We start from the raw sequence: 22,218 nt of genomic DNA on the forward strand, positions 1-22,218 counted from the left end.
TGTTCCTATTCTGCTAATTATGCTGGAATAAGCATAAAACGCTGGGAAACGAGCACGGCCCGCTCCAAAAAAAGTTTAGTGTTTAAGGAGAAAAAGAGCAGAGAATGAGGGTTGGCAGAAGTTGCTCTGTGATGCCACCTCTGAGCAGTCTGTCCTGGCTTTGGTGGCCTCCAGGGATGTCACCTGCTGGTGGATTGATGTCTTATTTCTGGGGAAACTGAGGCAGCAGCAGGTGAGCAGCCGGGGCTGTGGGAGCCGCCAGCCCGGAGCGCCCGCCCGCAGGGCAGCATCGCCTCTGATAATTAAGTACTATCAACAATTGCATATTAATTAATGTAATATCCATTATTATTAATTAACAGGGTAATTAAATCCTTCCTGTAATTAACACACCACCCAGCAGAGAGGTCTGGCTGCACAGTCCTGATGCACCAGGGGAGAGGGGCAGCATGGGGAGCAAGGACGGAGCGGGTGCTGGTGCCGGAGCCCTCAAGGGACACGGAGCCACCCGGGGAGGGAAATTGATTTCTCAAAGCAAGGGCCTCACACGACATTTATTTGTATTTTATTATAAAAAAATACAGAATCCAAATGGGGGGTGATAGATCCGGTTACCATCAGCACGACGTCGAGGACGAAAGCGGAATGTCGAAGGACGGAGCGAGGCACAACGGGGACCAGCACAGAGGGACAGTGCCGAGGAGGGGGGGCTGCTCTGGGGGCCCCCCAGCCCTGCCCTCCTCACTGCCAGCCCCGCTGCCACCTCCGTCCTTCCACTCTCCCACAGTCGCTGTACACAATATAGATATTTATATATATAATCTATATATATATAAAACACAGACCAAAGGCCAGGCGGGTGCTGCTGGCTCCGTGTCGGAGCCCAGTGGGTACACCCTCATCCCCCCCATAAACACAATGCTTTTGTCACCTTCGGGAACCACAACCTGGTCTGGACACACGGGGACAGGGACAGGGACGGCAGGGAATGCGGATTTTTTATTGTGGGTTTTTCTCTTTTTTGTATTTTTTTTTGTGTTTTGTTTTGTTTTTCTTTTCCCTTTTTTGGATGGTCAAGATGAGCTTATTGCGAGATTCCAGCTTCCTAGTCTAAAAAATAAAAATAAAATAAAAATAAGATAAACCCTTCCATAAAATCCATTCTCAACAATACATAAAAAAAACGCTCACAGTATAGCGCTGTATGTACAGGACGGAGCCCCCCGGCCCCCGCTGCAGGAAGGGCTGGGATGCACTTGGAATGGGGGGGCTGTGGCCGGGTCTGAGCCCATCACCAGCACCCCCCGGGACCACCAATCCCCCAGGGAACAGGGGGACTCTGTGGCACGGGCACAGGTGGGACGGCCCACCCAGGTGGGACGGCCCCAGATTTAAGGCGAGGAGGGGTCAGACCCCAGGGCTGCGGGGGAACCCCTCCCTGGGGACCTGCCACCCCTGGGGTCAGGGCCAACCTCGGATCAGGGGGTTCAGGGGGTTTTGCTTATTAATGCAAAGGAAAAGGGAAAAATCCCCAAGCTCAACCCCAGAATGTCAGGGGACAAAGGGGTGACCGTGGGGAGCACCATGAGGGTCTTGCATGTGGCCGCTGGCCCCCCGGGGGGGCTCTTGGACCCCCAAGGCATTGGGGGCACACAGTGCAGAGGGGAGGAGGAAAATCCATGGCACACCCTCCTCCTGCCCCGGCGAGCTCAGCCCTGCTCTGGCAGGGGCTCCAGCCTCGGACAAACACCCTTGGAATGATGCCCATGGCTGGGCGAGCCCGGCCTGCCGGCTCCCAGCGCCCGGCGGTGCTCCCCGTGCCAGCCGACCATTCCCGGTGTTCCCAGTGCCGGCCACTTTCATTGCCAGCCATTCCCGGTGTTCCCAGTGCCGGCCATTTTCATGGCCAGCCATTCCCGGTGTTCCCAGTGCCAGCCATCTCCAGTGCTGTCCATCCTCGGTGCTCTCAGTGCTGGCCATTCCTGGTGCTCCCAGTTCCAGTCATCCCTGGTGTTCTCCACGCTGGCCATTCCCTGTGCTCCCTGTGCTGGCCAGACATTCCCACTGCTCTCCATGCCGGCCATTCCCGGTGCTCTCCATGCCAGCCATTCCAGTGCTCTCCATGTCATCCACTCCAGTGCTCCCTGTATCAGCCAGCCATTCCTGTTGCTCCCCATGCTGACCATCCCAGTGCTTCCAGCACTGGCCACCCCAGTGCCCCCATGCCGGCCATTCCCGGTGCTCCTCTTGTCTGTATCCAGTTTCCTTTGCTGCTCACGGAGCTGTCCCAGCGTTCCAAGGGGACATTGGTGCCATCTGTGGCATAAGTGGAGGGAAGGGGGTGACTCCCCCAGGGGCTCAGTGGGATGGTGGCTCTGTCTGTCCAGTCCCCCTGTGTCCAGGAGTGTCCAGCTGTGTCCGGACCGGCTCCATGACATCCTGCAGCTGGGCTGGGAAGGAGTCCATGCCCACAGAGCCATTGGCACCATTGCTGTGTCCGGCGGTCCCGGCACTCCGGAGGCTCCTCCAGGGGTCACGGCGTGGGGGCTGAGCCCAGCCCAGGCAGGTCAGTCTGGCCTGGATAGGGGTCCAGCCAGGAAAAACCCAACAAATAAAAATAAAAACCGTTTTTTTCCTTAAAAAAAAAAAAACAACAAACGGACGAGGACTCTGTATTTGGTCTAGAAATGTAAAAAGCGTTGCCTGACCAGGACGGCCGGAGCTTGAGCTGCAGGATAGGGATGAGAGTCGGATCTATCCAGTGGGACAGCCCGGCACTGTTCCCGACGGGTTGGCCGTGCCACGACAGGGACTTCACGTGGCAGCAGGATCCTCGTTGGCAGCACCAGCGACCGCCCCAGGCACCATCCAGGTGGTTCGGGGTGGGCAGGATCCGTGCCCGGGCTGCTCCTGCCCCGTGGAGCCACTGCCGGCGTGTCGAGGTCGGTGCTACGAGGCCAGGAGCGTCCAGACGACCGGCACCACCGCCAGCGCGGCCGGCGGGACCCTGAGGCTGCAGCAGGAGTTGTTGCTGGTGAAAATGGGCTCCGGGGACTCGTAGAGGGAATCGTCTGTGGGAAAGGAGGAAGAGAGGGATGTGTGAGCCGGAGGGGTGGCTGCAATCCAGGCTGGACCCAGCCCTGGCAGTGATGCTCAGCACTCTGGGATTGGGGTCCTGTGAGGAGCAGGGTACTGATCCACCCTCCAAATTCCAGCTTCCCCAAAAGTGCTGTTGCCACTCCTGGGACCTGACACAGGGTCAGCCACGTGTGGCTCCACAGCCCTGTGTCACAGGGATGGAGAGTGTGGGGCTGACTGGGGTGCTCTCTGGGAATGGAGGGTGGGCAAGGGCACAGAGTGCTCTGGTTCCTGCCTTTTAATGGGATTAGGGAGCATTGTGTCCTGCCCCCTCCTAAGCCCACATGTGCCAGAGGCAGGTGACATTGTCTGGGGGGATTATCTCTGGTGCTGGGGGCCACACGGGCCACAGACACCCCTTGCCCACACCCCCCACCCAGGAGCACACAGGGGGGACACAGTACCCAGTGACTAAAGATGTGGCCACTCCCAGGCTTGGCTCACTCCAGTTTGTTACTGGATTATGGATTTTTATGGACCTGGAGGCAGGAAAAGCAGAGCCTGGTCCTGTCTAGGGAGGCTCCATCGCTCCACCCATCCAATCTTATTGTTCCCCTTCATTTTGGAGGGTTCCTGTATGGGGTGCCCCAAGACTGGGGGTCCTCTGTGCCAGGCATTTGAACTTGGGAATGTTTCAGGACTCATCCCAGGGACAGAGCCAGTCAAGGGATGTCCAGGTGCCCCCTCAGGGACCCCTCACCACTCCCAGAGCCCGGCCCCTCTCCCCTTCCCTTCCCCTCCGCAAGGTGGAATAAAATCCCAGCATTATTAAAATACTAAAAATCAGTATCAGGAGAGATTTTTTCCCCTCGTCCTGAACAGAACATGATGACTTTTTACAGACAGTTCCACTATGTTGGGTTTTATTTTAAAGCCACTAAAGAAAGGAGGCAAGAGCGATCCGTTACCCGGTGACATTCCACTGTCCCCAGGGAGAGTCGCTGCCATTTGCTAATTACACGTTAACAGGAGAAGAAAATTATTAATTTGTTTTTTTAAATGGCTGATTTATGCGAGTTGGAGAAATAGCTGCTGTGCAAAGATGATTATTGTTAATAATTTTTTTTTCTCTATCTGTCCACCATGGGCTGGACAGGCTGAGATGGCTCTGGCAGGACTGGGGGGACCTGTCCCCATTCCTGTCCCCATCCCTGTCCCCATTCCCAGGGACTCCCCAGTCTCTCACTTACTTGTTGGTCGAACATAAACCTTCAGCTTCAGGCAGGGCCTGTCCACCATGTTCGGGGGGGATGCAGCTGTGGGGAAGGAAAGGAGAGAGAGAGGGATGGGTTGGGAGGGGCAGAGACAAAACGAGGGTCAAGCACTGAACAAAAATAATAAACACTGGAAGAAATGGAGGAATTGCAGTAATTATCTAGGTGAAAGTCCCTCTCAGGATGAGAAAATGGGATTTTTTTAATACAGATTTATAAAGGAATTTGATTTTCTCTATTTTTTTTTTTAATTAAAGAAGATCTTTCTTTTTTAACCCTTTTCTTTTCTTTTGCATTTTGGTGCTGCACACCATGAGGGAAGGAGAAGGTGCCAAGCCAAGAGGTACCATGGGCATCCTGCAGCATCCCAGCTACATCCTCCATCTCCATCCCTAGAGTTCCTGAAGACCCTCCATGGTTTGTTTGTTTTTTAACCCTTCCCTTTTCTTTCCCCTTTTGGTCCTGCACCCCTTGAGAGAAGGAGAAGGTGCTGTGTTGAGCAGCACCATGGGCACCCCTCAGCATCCCACCCCACAGCATCCCACGCCACAGCATCCCATCTCACAGCATCCCATCTCACAGCATCCCATCCCACAGCATCCCACCCCATATCATCCCATCCCACAACATCCCATCCCACAGCATCCCACCCCACAGCATCCTATCCCACAGCATCCCTCCTCATATCATCCCATCTCACAGCATCCCATCCCACAGCATCCCACAGCATCCCACCTCATATCATCCCATCTCACAGCATCCCATCCCACAGCATCCCATCTCACAGCATCCCACCCCATATCAACCCATCCCACAGCATCCCACCCCACAGAATCCCACCTCATATCATCTCATTCCACAGCATCCCACCCCATATCATCCCATCCCACAGCATCCCACCCCATCCCACAGCATCCCATCCCACAGGAGCCCATCCCAGCTCCATCCCCTGGTCCTCGGGGCCACAACGTGCCCTTGACCCATGCCAGGGCCACAAGTGTGTCCCAGTGCCGGAGGGTTAATGGATTCCAATCCATGGGCTTGAGGAGGAGGTAATTTCTTTTCTTTCATGTCTGCTAAATACGGTTCCTCAAAGAGGCATAATTTCTAATGTTCCGCATGACGGGAATTCTAACCGGGTTAGCAATGATCAGCTTCCCATTTACTCCTGTGTAATCTCTCCCTAACGACATTAAAAAATAAAAAAATAAAATAAAATAAAGCGGGGGGGGGCAGAGAGAGAGTTGTGGCCACAGTTATTGCACCGGTGACATTTTAGGGGGGAGGGAGATGGGGGGAAATGGTAATTTAATATAGATAAAAGGAACAAATTAAGTGGGCTGAAAACAGCTGCTTTAGGAAAAAGAGGGAGAAATGATAAGGCGGAAGAGTGTGGTGGTGGCTCCAGAGGGGACGGCGTGTCCCTGGCTCCCGGTGTCACCGGGGTCATTCTGCCTTGTTTGGGTTTGGGCTTTATCCCAGCGCCTGCTCCCAGCACTGCTGGATTATTTCTCCATGACTCCAACAAGCTCCTGAGGAAGCCAGTCTGGCTCCTCTCTCCCACCTCTGCCCTGGCCCCTGCAGACACTCCAGAGATGGGAATTCCCTCCCAGGGACCCCCATCCTGCAGCCAGCGCCAGGCACCAGCAGGGGAGTTTCCTCCAGAGGGGATTGGGCAGTTTGGGGTTCAGGTTTGGGTGAGAAAGGGGAGCCCAGACCCGGGAGAGCACAGGGAAACACAACAATACATGGGAGAGCATGGGAATTACATGTGAGAGCACAAGAATTTCAGAGGACAGCATAGAAATACATGGGAGAGCATGGGAATTACATGGGAGAGGATGGGAATACACAGGATAACACAGAAATTACATGTGAGAACACAGGAATATGTGGGAGAGCACAGGAATATAAGTGAGAGCACAAGAACACATGGGAGAGCATAGGAATCACATGTGGGAAGATGGGAATACATGTGAGAGCAGAGGAATTACATGTGAGAGCATGGAATGCACGGGAGAGCACAGGAATACACAGAACACAGGAACAGTGCCCAGGGCTGGCAGGGCTGTGTCACTGCCCTGGTGCAGCACCATTACTGGTGCCAGTGGTGTTCCCACTGGGTTGATACTGGTGTCCCATCATCCCGTGACCCTGGACAGTCCTGGTCACTCTCATGCCCATGATTGTGGCTCAGCCCTATGAAGGATTCCGGCACTGAGTGTGAGCTGATGGGATCTGTGGCACAGGGAACAGCTGGATCTGGGGGTTCTGCAGCATTTTGGGTCACCAACACAAACCAAGCCGTGGGTCAGTGCTGGGACATCCCCAGGATACACTCCCAGACCCTCCTCCATCCCCTCCCCACTCACAGATATAATAGTACTCGTGGCCGGGCCTGAACTCAAATCCCAGCGAGAAGGGGGTGAAGAGCTGGAACTTCTCGGAGAACTTGAGGGGCCCGTTGGGGGAGTCGGGGCGGTTGCACTCCCAGCGCTTGAAGCCGCGCTGCCGGTGGTCGCAGGACGCGTGTCCCTCGTAGTTCACCATGTACAGGATGTAGCGCTCCATCCGCTCCGGCAGCGGCTCCTCGTAGTGTGGGCAGTAGATGTCCAGGTAGTCGTTGATGCTCACCTCCACCGTGTAGTCCCCGCGGTGGAACCTGTGGGAAGAGCCGGCTCAGTGGGTGACAACTCCCCGGATCTGCCGTGGGGATGCGGGGAGAGCCCGGCACGCCAGAATGCTGGAATGGTTTGGGTTGCAAGGGACTTCAAAGATAATCCAGTGCCAGTCTCTGCCATGGGCAGGGACAACTTCCACCAGCCCAGGTTGCTCCAAGCGCCATCTAACCTGGCCTTGGACACTTCCAGGGATGGGGCAGCCACAGCTTGTCTAGGAATCTGTGCCATGGCCTCACCAGTTGGTCTAACCATAATCCAGAGCCTGATCCCACCCATCCCACCCCAAGATCCCTATTAACCTCCAGATTAACCCAGAGCCTCTTTATTTTACGCTGATAAACTGGCACCACTCGGTAGCAAATCACACAAAAATGATTATTCCCAGCAATCCCACCGGAGCACCAGCATCGCCGCAGCCAAGCACCACAATCCCAGTGTAATTTGTGTTCTTGGCACTGCTTATCCAAGAGATTAAGGGATTAGCAGCACTGGAGAACTCCATGGCACATGCCAGCAAGCCCCACTCCAGCTCCTTGGGGTGACCCCTGTGACCCCCCTCCCCAAACTCCAGACCCCGGAGCTCCCGGCATTGCAGCCGGTGAAGCTCAAGGCCAAATTCACAGGCACCCCCAGGAGCCAATTTGGCAGCTTGGCTTCCACTGAGTGAGTTTTCTTTGTTAATTAATTTGAGACTCCACAGCATTCCCCCCACTCAGCAGGAAGCCCCTCCAACCTTGGCATGACCAGGGATGGGGGTCATCCCACGGCTCCAGGGCTTGGCCAGAGGGGTCAGCACAGCCCTGGTGGGATGGGATGGTAACCACGACCCCCTTGGCCCCCCCAAAGCAGCATCTCGGGGCTCCCCAACACCCCCTGAGCCTGCGGCAGCTGCGAGAGGGGCTGAGACTGGATTAAACTCATCACACAGACACCCCAAACATGATCCCACATCCCTGGGGCCAGCAGGATGGAGGGCAATCCCAAAGGCACCCCAAAAAGGGAAGGAAGGGGAAGAGGGGAGGTGGTGCAGGGAGGGGGGGTCCTGCAGCCCCCCTCCAGCTCATTACCTGCCTCATAAGCTCTCTGATCACACAGAGAACGCGCTAATTAAGGAGCAGGGTTTCTCCCTCTCCTTCCCTCTCCTTTCCCGAGCCAGTTGTGCCAACCCTGCCCCTGGCAAGGTAACATTGGAAAATGTAAAATTAATACAAAGGGCTGGAATTTACTGGGAAACAATTTTCAAACGCACAGAGAACAATAAAAAATATTGAGGGAAAAAAATCCACAAAAAACCCTCTTCTCGCTGCCTTTTATTTTAAAAAATTATTTATTTTAATGATCGTTACTAAAGCCCAAGCAAAGATGATGGAGGGGGGGCCCAGGTATCAGGGGAATAATAATAATAATAATTATATTTTTTGGAAAAACTCACCATGAGGGCCTTTGCCCGCCTGACAAATTGCTGAATTAAAGCTGATTAAAGCTGATAAATGGCCCAGATGGAGATGGATGTGGGGTGGGGGGCTGTGGGGAAGGGGTCACCCTTCACAGGGGGGCTGTGGGGAGAGGGTCACCCTCCGTGAGGGGCTGGGAAGCCGTGGGGACCCCCAGAACGGTGCACCCCAATCTGCAGGGGGTCCTGGGCTCCCCCCAGTGCACCCCAGCCTGTGGCCCAGACTGATGCCACAGGATGGGGATGATGCCATAGGATGGGGATGATGCCATAGGACGAGGATGATGCCATAGGACGAGGATGATTCCATCACCAGGGCTGATGCCAAGGGATGGGGATGATGCCACGGGACAAGGATGATCCCATTCTCAGGGATGATGCCACACGATGGGGTTGATGCCATCACTGGATCCAGTGCCACAGTCCCCCAGCTGGAAGCACATTGGCTTCCCAAGTTTTTACCTCTTGGATATTCACAATGGAGGGGAAAAGCCCTTCCAAGAGGCAGCCACAGCCCAAGACCCCCGGCCCCTGCAGATCAAAGTCAACCAGGAAAGCAAATCCTCTGCCCAAACCCTGGTCCTGGTCCCCTCAGCCACAGCCACTGCCTCAGTTTCCCTTCTGAGCAGCAGCAGCATCCCCCAAAATTCCCCAAATTCAGGTGGCAACCCAGCATAGGAACAAAGCAGATTTGTCTCTCTACACCCCGTGAGACCAGCCAGTGTCCCAAGGGTTAAATAATTCAGATTTTTCTTTCCTGAACAGCTTGAAAAGAGATATGATTGCGCCCGCTGGAATGGGGGGGAGGATATTATGGATGGAAAAGAGCTATTTAAGCTGAGGAACGGTGTTGGCACATAAACAAATGGGTATAAACTGGTCATGAATAAATTGAGGCTGGAAATTAGGAGGCTTGTAACCACTGGGGGCTGGACAGGGCTCGTGGGGGCAGCGAGGCGAGCGGGGAATTGGGGCAGGAGGTGCTGGGTATGGGGTGCCCCCCTTCTCCAAGGGCACCCGTCCTTGCAGGGCCAGGCACTGAGAGACTTAAAATCTCCCTTCCGCTTTCATCTCCCGAAATCTCCTTCATTCAAATAGTCACAGCGTGATCAGGAGTAATAAGCCTATTACAGAGCAAAATAAAACACAGCAGCTGCCCCCCCGCCCCCCCAAACCAGCCCCCCCAGCCCCACCGCCCTCTCCCTGGCTATTAAACACAACCTGAGGGGAATTCAGCTGCAGAGCAGCCAATGCCAACTCCCCCCAAAAAGCCCCCCAAACCCCACCGGTGCCCCCCATCCCAAGAATTGGGGACAAAGCTGGGGGGTGGCAGGGAACGGACCCTGGGGCGCCGGTGCCCACCGACCCCTTCCAGTGGCTCTTTTCTCCATTAATCCTGTTGCTCGGCTGGTGCCTGGCATGTCCATGGTCGGCAATGGACTTCACGCCGGGAACGTTTAAGCTGGTTTTCCATCTGTTTCTCCTTCTCCTTGGGCAGCCGGAATCGCTGCCGAGCCGAGTGAAGCCGAGTGTTATCCCGAGGGATGCAAACGGCAGCACCGGGCGAGGCCATCAGGGAGAATTTGGGCCACGTGGTGGTTGGTCCCAGTGTCCCGGAGGCAGATCCATGTTCCCTCCTCAAGAGGCAAAAGCCACTTGAGTGCGTCGGGAGCGGATGGAGCCAGAGCCGGATGCACCTGGACACCCTTGTCCACCCAGTGTCAGCCCAGCGGGCTCGTCCATCCCACCACCCCATCCCACCGCCCCATCCCACCAGTGTAAAGGTTTATTTAACCATGTCGGCAAATATTTTCCATGGCAGAGAGCAAGAACAGCCACCTCGGCAGCATCCTCAGCACCCAGCGCATCCCAAACCCTCTCCGGGCTGTGCCGGAGGATCCCAGCATTCCACCCTCGCTAAGCCCCAGTGCTGGAAGGGATGAGATGACATTCAAGGGACATCTCGTCGCCATCGTCGCCAGCCCCCAGGGCGGTGGCGGTGCCGAGTCTCGGTCCCTGGAGGCTCCGGCGCTGTCCCCGGTGCCGCGGCGGGGCAGGGCGGGGACGGCGTCGCGGCTCACGGAGCGCCGGTAATGTGGTCCGGAGGGACCCGCCGTACACACAGCACCTAAATTATTTAATTTCTCCAAACTGCTGCACCTTTATAAATCATTAAAAGCTCCTTTTGATCTGTGTTAATGAGGTTTCCTGAGTGCGGGGCTGGGAAACGCTTCGGCGCCAGGAAAGCGACTAAAAAAATAAAGAAGGAGCGAGTGGGAGCGCGGGGGGCGGGAGATGGGACGGGCACAGGGCAGGGGGCACAGGAGATGGGCATGGGGTGGTTTAGGGATGCTCGTTGTATTTTTCTCTTTCCCTTTCCTTGCCCTGCCTTCCCTTTCCCTTCCCTTCCCTTTTTCCCTTCCCTTTCCTTTCTCTTTTCCTATTCCCCTTTCCTCTTCCTCTCCCCTTTCCTTTCTTTTTCTCTTTCCCACTCCTTTTCTCTTTCTCCTGGGGGCAGGACTGGGGATGGGGACGAGGATAGGGATAGAAACGAGGACTGGGACAAGGATGTGGACAGAGGTGGGAACAGGGATTGGGGCAGGGATGGGAACAGGGATGAGGACCAGGATGGGGACTGGGGCAGGCACTGGGTAATGAATGCAAATTCCATGCAGAATGGTGCTTCCCCACCCTGGTACCCCTGGAGCTGCTCAGGGACCAGCAATGGCCCAGCTGGGATGGGGGAGCAGCTCCTCTGCCCCGACTTCTCCTGGCACTCCCAAGGCTCACACCTTCATTTACAGCTATTTCCCTTTCCCTTCTTTCAAGGCAAATGACAGAAAATCCCAGGACAGCCATCAGCCTCCGAGGTAACCTCGTCCCGCCTCGGCCGCGCTCCCACAGGATTCGGCGGCTCCTGTTACCTGGGGCAACGGCGGGGAAATGACGGCTGGCATCTAAATTGCCATCATTACACTCCAGAGCCAACACTCCCCATTTACACTTTATTGTCATCTTTTGCTTTAGGGAGATGCTGAGATATTACAGGACGGGGCGACAGAGCGGGATGAGATGGGATGTACGAGCAGAGAGACACGGAGATAAATGGGGACCCCCGGAGCTGTTATTTCAGCCTGTTTGCGGATCCGGAAGCAGATCCGGAGCCCATTCCCGCGGGCTATGGGGAGGCTTTAGCACACAGGAGAAAACCAAATTTGTTTAAATGCAAGTGTCAGCCTGTCGGGGCCTGGGCACGTGGCACCTCGGAGAGGATTCCCAGCAAACCGATGCCGAAAATGCCACTGAGGCAGCCCTAGCCTCCTCCAGCTGCAGGGATACTCATGGAATAACACGGTTGTCCATGTACAAACTGATCCTCAGCAGCAGCTCAGACTGGGCTGGGACTGGTACCCCATTGCAGGGCCAGCACCCCAGTGTGGGGCCAGCACCCCATTCTAGGGCTGATACCCCACCCCACTGCAGGGCTGGTACCCCATTACACCACTGGTACCCCATTGCACCACCAGCACCTCATTTCAGGGCTGGTACCTCATTTCGGGGCCAGCACCCCATTGCAGGGCTGGCACCCTATTGCAGGGCTGGTACCCCACTGTGATATCACCCAAAGAATACTCATGGGCACCCCAAAGCAACACCTGCTCTTGTTCCTGCAAATTCCACATTAATTCTTTCCCTTCCAACCCACTTTTTGCCAAGTTGCACAAAGAAAAAGCAAAGCCAAACCTGGGGTGTCACCAAACCCCCTCCAGCTCCGCTCAGGGACTGTGCTGAGATGGTGCCAGGGGGGCAGAGCAAGGAGGGGCTGCCAGGAACAGTGGAGGGAGGAACAGGGCCTTTCAAGTGTTTGCAGTGAAAAAAGAAAAGAAAGAAAAAAGCAAAGAGTTCAAAAACTGAGCAGCTTTTCAGGGAAGAGCCAGGGCGGCTTTGCCCCAGGTCCCACCGCACCGTGCACAGGATTGGGATTGTAGAGATCCCTTCCCACCCAAGGCCTCCCTGAGAGGGAACCTGGAGCTTGTAGCCCTGGATGTGCCTCAGATAAACCCAACCAGAGCAGACAACACAAGAGATGGGAGCTGGTTGACCCCATGGATGAGCCCAGAGCTGGCTGACCCCATGGATGAGCCCAGAGCTGGCTGACCCCATGGATGAGTTGGGAGCTGGCTGACCCCAGGGATGAGTTGGGAGCTGGCTGACCCCAGGGATGAGCTGGGAGCTGGCTGACCCCATGGATGAGTTGGGAGCTGGCTGACCCCAGGGATGAGTTGGGAGCTGGCTGACCCCATAGATGAGTCCAGAGCTGGCTGACCCCAGGGATGAGCCCAGAGCTGGCTGACTCCACAGATGACCCTGGATGGCTCCACATGCAGCTGCTCCACAATGACCCAGCACAGCATGGACAAGATGGGTGGACGGATCCTGCCATGATGCCAGCACAGATCGGACAGTTTTTCCCCTCAGACTCATGACATCACTCTCTTGTCCAGAAAAAAACACAGATGTCAATCAGAAATCGTATTTTTGGCACACAAATACTCCTTTTCTGTGTGCCAGAGATTATTCTAGGGGGAGCAAACCCACTCACCAGGCAGGTAAAGCCCCTTTTCGGGGTGCTCTACTCTCGTCCCCCAACCAAAGCTCTCTGGAACTGCTCCAATTGCTGCAATTCCCACCACTCACCCCTCATTAGCATGGATGCTCGTTAGCCCAGGGCTGAGACTAATCAATACTGCCATTAACCGAGTCCCCAGAATTAATGCGCTTGAACCTGGCAGGGCGGAGGATATTGGTCATTTTTCCACTTAACCTGGCAGGAGGAGTTTTTCCCTTTGCTGGTGGCAGTGGATCAAGGAAGGAAACTGGGACAGTTCATCCCAACAGCTTCTGGCTTCACCAACAGCTTTTAGTTCACCACAGACTTTTGGTCATCCCAAGCTTGCTGGATGCTCCCAAACCACTGGGAGCATCATCAGCTCAAGGGAAGGGCAGACCCTGCCCCACACCATAGGGTTGGAGAGGACTCTGCGGTATCCATTCCAGGGTGGGGACCCTCAGGATGTGACCCTCCAGTGCCACCACGTCCCTGCAGCTGCTCCATCCCTTCTGCCCCAGGTCCCCGGCCCCGGTGCCCTCCTGGCCCCGGGCAGGCACAGCCGAGCTGCTCTCCCGGGCACCCCGGAGCCACCCTCCCCTGCTGCTCCCGCCGCCTCGCAGTGCCTCTGGCTAAACAGAGATCAGAAATGTTAGATCTTTCTTAACATCTCCTGCCAGCACTGTCAGTGGCCCTCTCCAGAGTACCAGGGCCCTCTGTTATGTAAACACAGCACATTCTCTGTCAAAGATTAAAAAAAAAAAGCCTCATTTGCACATAAAAGCAGCCTCTGCACTAGTTACGGGCACTGTGGCATGTAAGGAAGACTGTAGGTTAAATTCAATAATAAAGTGGGGCGGCGCAGAGGTCCCCCTCCAGCTCCTTCTCCCATAGCCCAGCCCCGGATGCTGCGGCCACCGAGCAGAGCCGGCCACGAGCCCCCGGGATGGGGATCAGGGAGGCACCACAAGCCCTGGCATGGGATGTGGGTGAATGACCCCTCTGGGACCCCCGCCCTAGTGTTCCTCTGTGCCCCCCTCGTGCCTGTGGCACCCCCAGACACTGCCACCCACATGTCTCCCCTCAGCACCCCACCCAGAGCAGGGCACGCGGCCCCACATCCCTCCCCACATGTTTTTGGGAGCACTGTGTGTGCCCAGGGGAGCTGGCACTGCCCTCACACCCTGGCACGGCTCTGCCAGTGGCACCATTGGAGCAGCTCCCAGTTACCGAGGCACCAGCAGCCCCTTGGACTGTGAACGTGACATCCTTTCTGCCAGCCCTCGGTGACACAATGCTCACTGTGGTGGGATGGCATCGAGGGGTCTCTTGCCACAATTGCCCCTTGCCCTCTCCAGGGAGCGCCGGCGCCCGCCCGGCTCCAGGGATGGCGGCAGCCAGCCGGGATCCATGGCCGGGATCCGCGGAAATCAAATCACAGCAGAAATTCACTGTCGGAGAGACGAGGGCTGGAAAGCGTAACAGTAATTGTGTTACTGACAGCAATGCCTTGGCTGCTCCCAGGGAGCCACAAGGGCATGGCAGGGTGGGCATGGCAAGGTGGGTATGGCGAGGTGGGCATGGCGAGGTGGGCATGGCAAGGTGGGTATGGCAGGGTGGGTATGGCAGGGTGGGTATGGCGAGGTGGCCACAGTGGGATGGGCATGGTGGGGTAGGTACAGTGGGATGGGCACAGAGGGGTGGACACAACAGGATGGGCATGGTGATGCTGGCACAACAGGCTTGCTGGACAACCAAATCCCACAGACCCAGCAGGGAGAGGAATGAGGGTCCAAGAGGGAGAAGGGTGAGGAACAGAGGAGGGCACGTGGAGCCAGATGGTTTCAGATGGGGCAGAGCCAGGTGGCCAGAGGGGTCACAGCGGTGGCAGCAAAGGTGACAAGGGCACTGGGGTCCAGAAGGAAGCGAGAGAGGAGAGGCCACCCTCCCAATTACAGACTGTTACCATCCAACACACCTGTACCTGTGCAGACCAGCCTGGCACACGTATCTCTGCATACACTGAGCTCTTTGCACGCCAGCCCCGCTCACGTTTGGGCCACCATCAGGCCCGGCACGTCTCTCCCAGCCGGATCCCGTGCACGTGCCAGCCCGTGCCCAGGACCACGCGTGCTCATCCGTGCTCCGGCGGCTCACGCTGAGCGCCCTAATTACCGCGTCTGGCCAGGCGGGCGGGCGCTGATAACGGGCACGGGACGGAGCTGCTGGGGGTTATCAGCCGGTGACAGCCAGGCCCCCCTACCGCCCGCGCCGGCTCCGCGCCACAACCCGCTGGGACAGCCGGATCAAGGCGCCCTTTGGGGGTCTCCAGCGGGGGACGGAGTAAACAGCCCCCTGGGAGTGACCTCGTTAGCACAGCCAAGCCCCAACACGTGTTGTGGCTGGTTCTGGCATGTTGCAGGCACAGCCCCAGGCTGGGGGGGTCCCCAGCAGCACCGCCAGCGGCACTGTGGCAGTCTTGTCCCATCTGCTGTCAGTTCCCTGCCATCCTGGGGGTGAGGGACAGTCCAGACTTGGATGCTCACCCTTCCAGTCCCACTGTCACCAGTCTGGAGGGAGATTTTGGGTGTCCTGGGTGCTGGGAGGGGATGGTTGAGGGGATGTGTGGCAGCAGAAAAGGGTACCTGGGGGATCAGTATCATCCTTTGGTCTCTGAGACAAACCAGTTGCTGTTCCAGTACTTCCCGGAGCCATTGCCATTGGTCTTATCCCAGAGCCACAAATGGGATGTGGCACAGTCTTGCTGTGACACCAGAGTCGCATCTGCTGCCTCCATGCCTCAGTTTCCCTGTCCCAAGGCTGGTGCTTCCTGCACGGTGTGGGTCCAGCAGCAAGAGAGACAAACAAGGAGAACATTCCCCACCACAGCTGGTTAAAGACACACAAATTAACAAGCATAAACACGTACTGGTGCATTATTTCTGTCACTGGTCACTCTATTTTCCGGCAGTGGCCAAATTCTGGGTGGTGGTGGGACGGGGGGTGGCGGGTGCACCGGTGACTCTTTGACCTTGGAACACTTGGATTCTCAGGGAATTTGGGGCGAGCGGCAGGAGCGATGGCAGTAATTTGATCGGCGGGAGCCGGGTGAGCGCTGGCCCCGCAATCACCGGGAAAACGCCGACGCGGTGGAAATCGGCCGCCACTGCCCAGCGGGACGTCACGGCGGGGCCAGGCGGGCACAGGGACACAGCTCGAAGGACGGACACAGCAGGCACAGCACAACACGGGGCAGGGACCTGCCTGTCACCCCACTGCCTCTGCCTCAGTCTGGTGCCACCACAGTGGACAGGGGACACTGGGTGGGATCCAGACCCGTGGCGACCCCCAGGAAAAGGACACCGTGGGCCTGTCCCCCTATCCTGGCAGAGCTGAGCTGCGGAGCCGTAATTTATCACACCCGCCCCTGACAGCTCCTTTTGACGGGGTCTCTGGGGGGGCCAAGTGATGCCTTTTGTCTGCCCAACAATTAATTATTTCCTGGCTAATGATGAACTCTGACTTGCCAAGCAGGAAATGGCTGCGTGACAGAATGAGCCACCCCTCCCTCACCCTGCCATGTCCCTCCCCACATCTCCCACATGACAGAGTGGGGGATATTGGGGTATCCAGAGCTAAGGCTGGGCTGTGGGGTCCTCTTTCATCCCACTATCCTTCCCATGGACATTCTGCACCCCAAAAGAGGCATCCTGAAACCAGATGGCCCTGTAACAAGGCGGGTGCTGGGATGGCAGGATGTGTCCTGCTCATGGCAGCGGGTGCTGTGCTGCGGCAGCAGGTGCTGGGAGCACTCTGAGTGTCAGTGCAGCAGCCCTGGAGCACTCCAGGAGTGGATAACTGGCTGATGGAGCTGAGCTAATGGAGAAAATCCATTTAGGATCACTCAATACTCTCCCCCAGGCTTTCATTACACCTTGGGGCTCGGCAGGGCACTGGGCCCTGAGCCGGCCTCTGCCAGCCCAGATCCCATCTCTGCCAGCTGCCTGTCTCGGCAGAGGCACCACAGGATGTGGGGACAGACCTGCATAGGGAGGGAGGCAGGGAGGGATTTACATGGGGAAGGACATGGGAAGAGATGCAGGGAGGGATGTGCATGGGGAGGAATGCAGGAAGGGATGTGGAAAGGGATGAAGGGAGGGTTGTACATGTGGAGGGATGTGGGAAGGAGGGATGCAGGGAGGGATGTGCACAAAGGCTTCGGCCCTGAGCTCGTGGCCGCAGGTGACAAGGAGCAACAACAGCATCTCCTGCAAAGGTGCAATGGGGCCCCTGCCCTGGAGCAGCTCCCAAGGAGCCCAGTCTGGCTTCTTGCCACGGCACAGGCAGGCACAAGGACCCCTGGGGCTGTGGGCACTCAGGCCACCCCCCGCGACAGGAAAGGCAACAGAGCCATGAAAAGAAGTAAAATAATTACCGGGCGCTGCCGGCTCGGGCTCCCGCCCGGCGCGTTCTGTTTAAGGCTAGTTAATAGCCAGTGTTCTCTGGTTAGGCCTGAATGACATTTCCAGAGTTATAATAACTGAGCTATTACTCGCCGTATTGATGCATTCCCCCCGCCGGCAGCGGCTCATCCCGCGCCGAGCCGCCCGGCCGCCGAAAGCTCCTTTAGTCAATAGCACTTCTATTTTTCATTACTCCCTGGAAATGTGGCTCTTGGAAGCTCATCCGTCATTCAATTACGCCCTGGTTCAGTCCTATCATACACGTGTCATAAAGTTCCTCAGATCTGAACTGCTGTTAATTTTCTGCGCCATCCCAAGGGGATGCCCGGGACGTGCCTGGAAAGCAACCAGGCAGCCGAGGGCATGCCGGGTACGGGCGCTCCGGGGAGCGGGGGCTGCGGCACTGCCGGGGTGCCCGGGCACGGGGGTTCAGTGCTGGATGGGTCACCCTGGAGCTCAGACATTGTCCCCTCCCTGTGGCAGTGGGCCCAGCATCGCACGACCTTGGCAGCACCGGGAATTTATTCCTGGGGCTGGTTTATTCCTTTATCAGGTGTTGGTTTAACAGGGCGAGCTCCCCCCCTTCCCCTTTAATCCTATCGGCATCTGTGTTCGGCACGTCCGTACCCGGAATAATCACCTGCCTGGCAGATTTGTCACTTCACCAGATGTAATCGGGGAACTTTTCTTTTTTTTTTTTCTTTCTTTCTGAAACTCTCCTTATTTTCTGTTTCTTAGAAGCTGCAGCTCGCAGGCAGAGGCGGCTGCTGCAGGCAGTACCTGCACCAGGTCATCCTGCCCAAACCCAAGGGTTTGCTCTGCTCAGCTCCGCTCTCCAGCTGGATTTTGGCTGAGGGAATGGAGGGGGATGACAGAGCAGCAGCAGCAGCAGCACAAAGGGTGGATGTCAAATGCCGTGCCATGATGCTGTGCTGCTCCCACCACCCTCTGCTACCTGTGAGCGCACCTGGATGGGCATAAACCCACGAGCCGGGGGAAAAATGGGCAAAGGAGGAGGCTGGGGCATGTCAGGGATGGGAGATGTCGAGTCAGGGGGATGCCAGGTTGGGAGGACAATAGGCCAGGGGAATGTAAGAGTGGGAGATGCCAGGTCAGGAGGATGCAGAGGTTACTCACAACATGTCCCCGCACAGATGACAAAGACCTTTAGGTCCTTCATAACCTTAAAAACTCAAGCCCAAGAGACAACATTGGTCCTACTCCCCCCCAGGCATCACTCTTCCTGCTTCCTCACATTCCTGCTCCCTGGAATGCTCATGGCCATCTCCGACCCAGGGTTTGCCCACACTCCCCCATCCCAGAGGTCCTGTTCAGTCCCCTCACCACTGCCTGGGTGGTCTCAGCCAAGCCACTCAGCCTCCCAGCAGGACAATGACCTGGCCACTGTCCTGCTTCTCTGTGCTGGTCCCACGGGGCCTCCCACGCGCTGCTTTCCCTAAGCCAGGCTGGACACACGCCCTGGTGTTGGCAAACACTGCATCATTTGTCTGCCCCCAGGACAGCCACACTCCTGCCGGGCCCTTTCCTGCTCCTTGGATGGCTCCAGCCATGCCGACAGCTCCGAAATGATTTACAAACAAACATTCCCATCAGGACGATGCTGCTGAGGAGCTGGAGCCAACCCCGCCACGCGGCTGCTACAACAACGGCTCTCACAGCCCCGGGACCATCCCCAGATCCTCGGTCATGCTGGAACAGCCTCTATCCCAGCTCTAATCTGGGAAACCGAGGCACGGAGGGGGTTTCTGGATGTGCAGGGTGGGATACGTGCGCTCGGCGGCTCACGAGCATCCCACAGGGTGGGCACCCTCTGCCAGCCCGGCATTTCCCCACTCCCCACCCGGCTTAGGCTCCCGCGGCGCTCTGGGCACGGCTAATGACCGGCCTAATTGATCTCTGACGAGGCACCAGAGATCGATGCTGGATCCCGCTCCAGGCTCTGCGAAAAGCCATTTCTCCTGCCCGGCCGGGCAGCACCGCCCCTCGCCCGCAGGGAAGCGCCCATCGATCGGGGCAAGGATCGATCGGGTGGAGAAGGGGATGGAGGGGAGGGCGGCCACTGCCGCGGAGGGGACTGCGGGGAGCAGCCCCCGGCAGCCCTTTGCTCCAGCCCCGGGCACTGCAGGCGAGCGCGGCTCCAGGAGCAACCCTGGCACCCAGCGCAGTGGGACCCAGCGGGTCCGGGGCAGGGGGCGCGGGGAAGCCCCTTTTCCCCATCTCAGGTGACAGGAGGCGCAGGCAGCAGCGAGGAGGGCTCTCCCCAACACCTCCATCACCGCGCCGGGCTGGAGGGAACGGGATCCCGGTCCCGCGGGAAGGGGGCGAACGCCCACGGCACAAAGACCAGCAGTCCCGGGGAGGTCACAGGGGCAGCAGACCCGCACTGACTTCCTCACCTGGCTCTTCCCCTTCTTATTCCTTCCTCTCATGTCCCCCACAGTCAAATCTGACCTAATCTGGCGCGACCAGCCGGAGTCTCCACTTCTCATCTCGCCCCCCTCCCCACTCCTTTCACTGGGGTTAAAGCCTTTTCACTTTGTCCATTCACTCCAAGACTAATCAGATTAAAACTCTGCCTGGGATGCTGCCCCCAACTCGCGCCGATTCACCCCTTTATCCTCTCCCTTCCTCCCTCCATCCCCTTATCCCTTCCTGGCTTCAACCCCTTACCCCCACCTTGCTCACTCCCTTATCTCACCCCTCACTTCACCCCTTTATCCTCTGGCAGGTTTTGGCAGCCACTCTGAGGTGCAAGCACTGCCATGCCAAGGACTGGTGGTGGCACCAGCTGCCCCTCTGTCCCCAGGGAAGGGCACAGAACGAGAGGCTGAGGGGGAGAGGGAGTGATGGGGGCACAGGACAGAGATGAAGGGGGTGACAGGAGCGGGATGAAGGAGGTGGCAGGATAGGGACAAAGAAGGTGGCAGGAAGGGCATGAAGGTGGCAGGATGAGGATAGAAGAGGGTGGCAGGAGCAGGATGAAGGAGGTGGCAGGAGGGGGATGAAGCGGCCACAGGCCTCCCTGCCAAAGCCATCCCACTCTTTGGGGAATCCCTCCTCCTCCTCAACCTGGCTTCACATTCCAAGTTGGGCTAAAGGAACATCTAATAGCAGAAATTTAGGGAAAAAAGGTGGTTTTCACTTTTTTCCCTCTTTTTGCCCAGGCCCCTGTGTGCCAATGCTGCCCTTGGACAGAATCTGGGGGCTGTGACAGGTGCTGCCTGTGGGCAGCAGTGGGCAAAGCTGGGACCACAGTGCCCACCCCAAAGCCCCCTGAACACACACGAGACCTTGACCCAATGCCCAGACACTGGGGTCACCCATGAGCACCCAGTGGCAGCTTTGGAAAGGGAATAATTCCCCACTAGAAACTTTCTGGCCTCATCCCTTGTTCTCCAGACCCTCCCAATCACCAAATGCCCCCAACTAAACCTTAAAAATTGATTTCAATTCCCCTTGGCCCAGCCCTGCACACAAACACATTCGCCACGGCCCCCTCCATGGCCGGGATTGTATGCAAAGGCGGAGAGGGGGAATGAATAATTCATCCCCGCTGTCTTTCAGAATTACACTGTGGAAAAATAAATCTGAGACTATAAAAAAAAAATTAAAAAAATAAAGGCAAGAGGGGCAGGGGGCCGGGGAGGCAGCGCCCGGCCCTTGGCTGGAGTGGGGCGAGGGGATGAAAAGCGTCGGCGCGTCGCGGCTCCTCTTCCATTGAGCGACTCCACATTCAGGTCCGTGCGGAAACCACCGGAATCCCTTCCTGTGCTTTGTTCTGCGGCCCTTTCAGAGGGGGCTTACAGGGCTGGGGAGGGAGCGGCAGGGAGGGGGGCACAGGGCTTGGGGGACCCTTTGAAGAAACCCACTCATGCGTTTGGCTGGTTGAGTTCAAGGGGCAGCGGGTGGGGCGAGGAGGGGGCTGTGCTGGGCGAGGTGGGGCTGGACAGGGGGGCTGTGCTGGGGTGAGTTGGGGGCTGCCCTGGCTGGGGAGAGTGGGGGGCTGCACTGGAGGAGCAGGGGGTACCCTGGACGGAGGGTCAAGTGTGGCCCTGTTCTTGCTCAGCCAGGACTGCCCAGCACCGCCCAGCCAGTCCCTCTGCCTCCCACTGTTGGCCTTTGCAACCCCAGCAGGAAGGAGGGATGCACTGCCCCATCCCAGAAGGGTCCCAGATGGGTTTTGGGGTGCCCAGACCCTCTCCATGTCCAGAACACCCTGCACTGGACCAGCTGTGCCCAAAGCCTGCATCCCCCCCACAGCTGGAAGGGACCACGTGCATGATGTGTGAGTGGGGAGGGGAGGAAGCAGGAGGCACTTTAATTTGGCTATTTAAAAATAAAGAAATAACGCAGGCTTTGAAAGCCCGGAGGGGTCCCAGCGGAGGGACCTCATCCCCCCTTCAAAGGCCGCCTCTGCTTTCTTCCCCCCGCTCGCAGCACACAAAGGTGCACGAGCACTTTCGTCTCTGTGGAAAGACCTTTTTAATTGGTTCCAGGCAGAAGGTTAAAATCTCTCCCCTTCCCTGCGCACTCGGCTAAGAGGGGAAAGGGGGGGAAAAAGGGGGAGGCAGGGAGGAAGGGTTGTGTGGAGGCAAAACAGCTCAGGGCAGCACAGGGGGGATGAGCTGGGGGGCACCTG

At 57.2% G+C, this 22,218-nt stretch overlaps 1 protein-coding gene across 1 annotated transcript in view; it reads right to left on the reverse strand.

Moving 5' to 3' along the window:
- Positions 1-543: 543 nt before the first annotated feature.
- The window catches only part of EFNA2 (ephrin A2), a 40,386-nt gene continuing 18,711 nt past the window's right edge, over positions 544-22,218 (reverse strand). Inside the window, exons 2-4 of the mRNA XM_071578270.1 lie at positions 6,725-7,014; positions 4,329-4,394; positions 544-3,071 (exon numbers count right to left, since the gene is read on the reverse strand). Coding sequence (XP_071434371.1) covers positions 2,950-3,071; positions 4,329-4,394; positions 6,725-7,014 — 478 coding nt within the window. The 3' untranslated portion in view covers positions 544-2,949. The remainder of the gene's footprint in view (positions 3,072-4,328; positions 4,395-6,724; positions 7,015-22,218) is intronic.

The sequence above is a fragment of the Pithys albifrons genome, chromosome 27 (assembly GCF_047495875.1).
Source record: "Pithys albifrons albifrons isolate INPA30051 chromosome 27, PitAlb_v1, whole genome shotgun sequence".
NCBI lineage: Eukaryota > Metazoa > Chordata > Aves > Passeriformes > Thamnophilidae > Pithys > Pithys albifrons.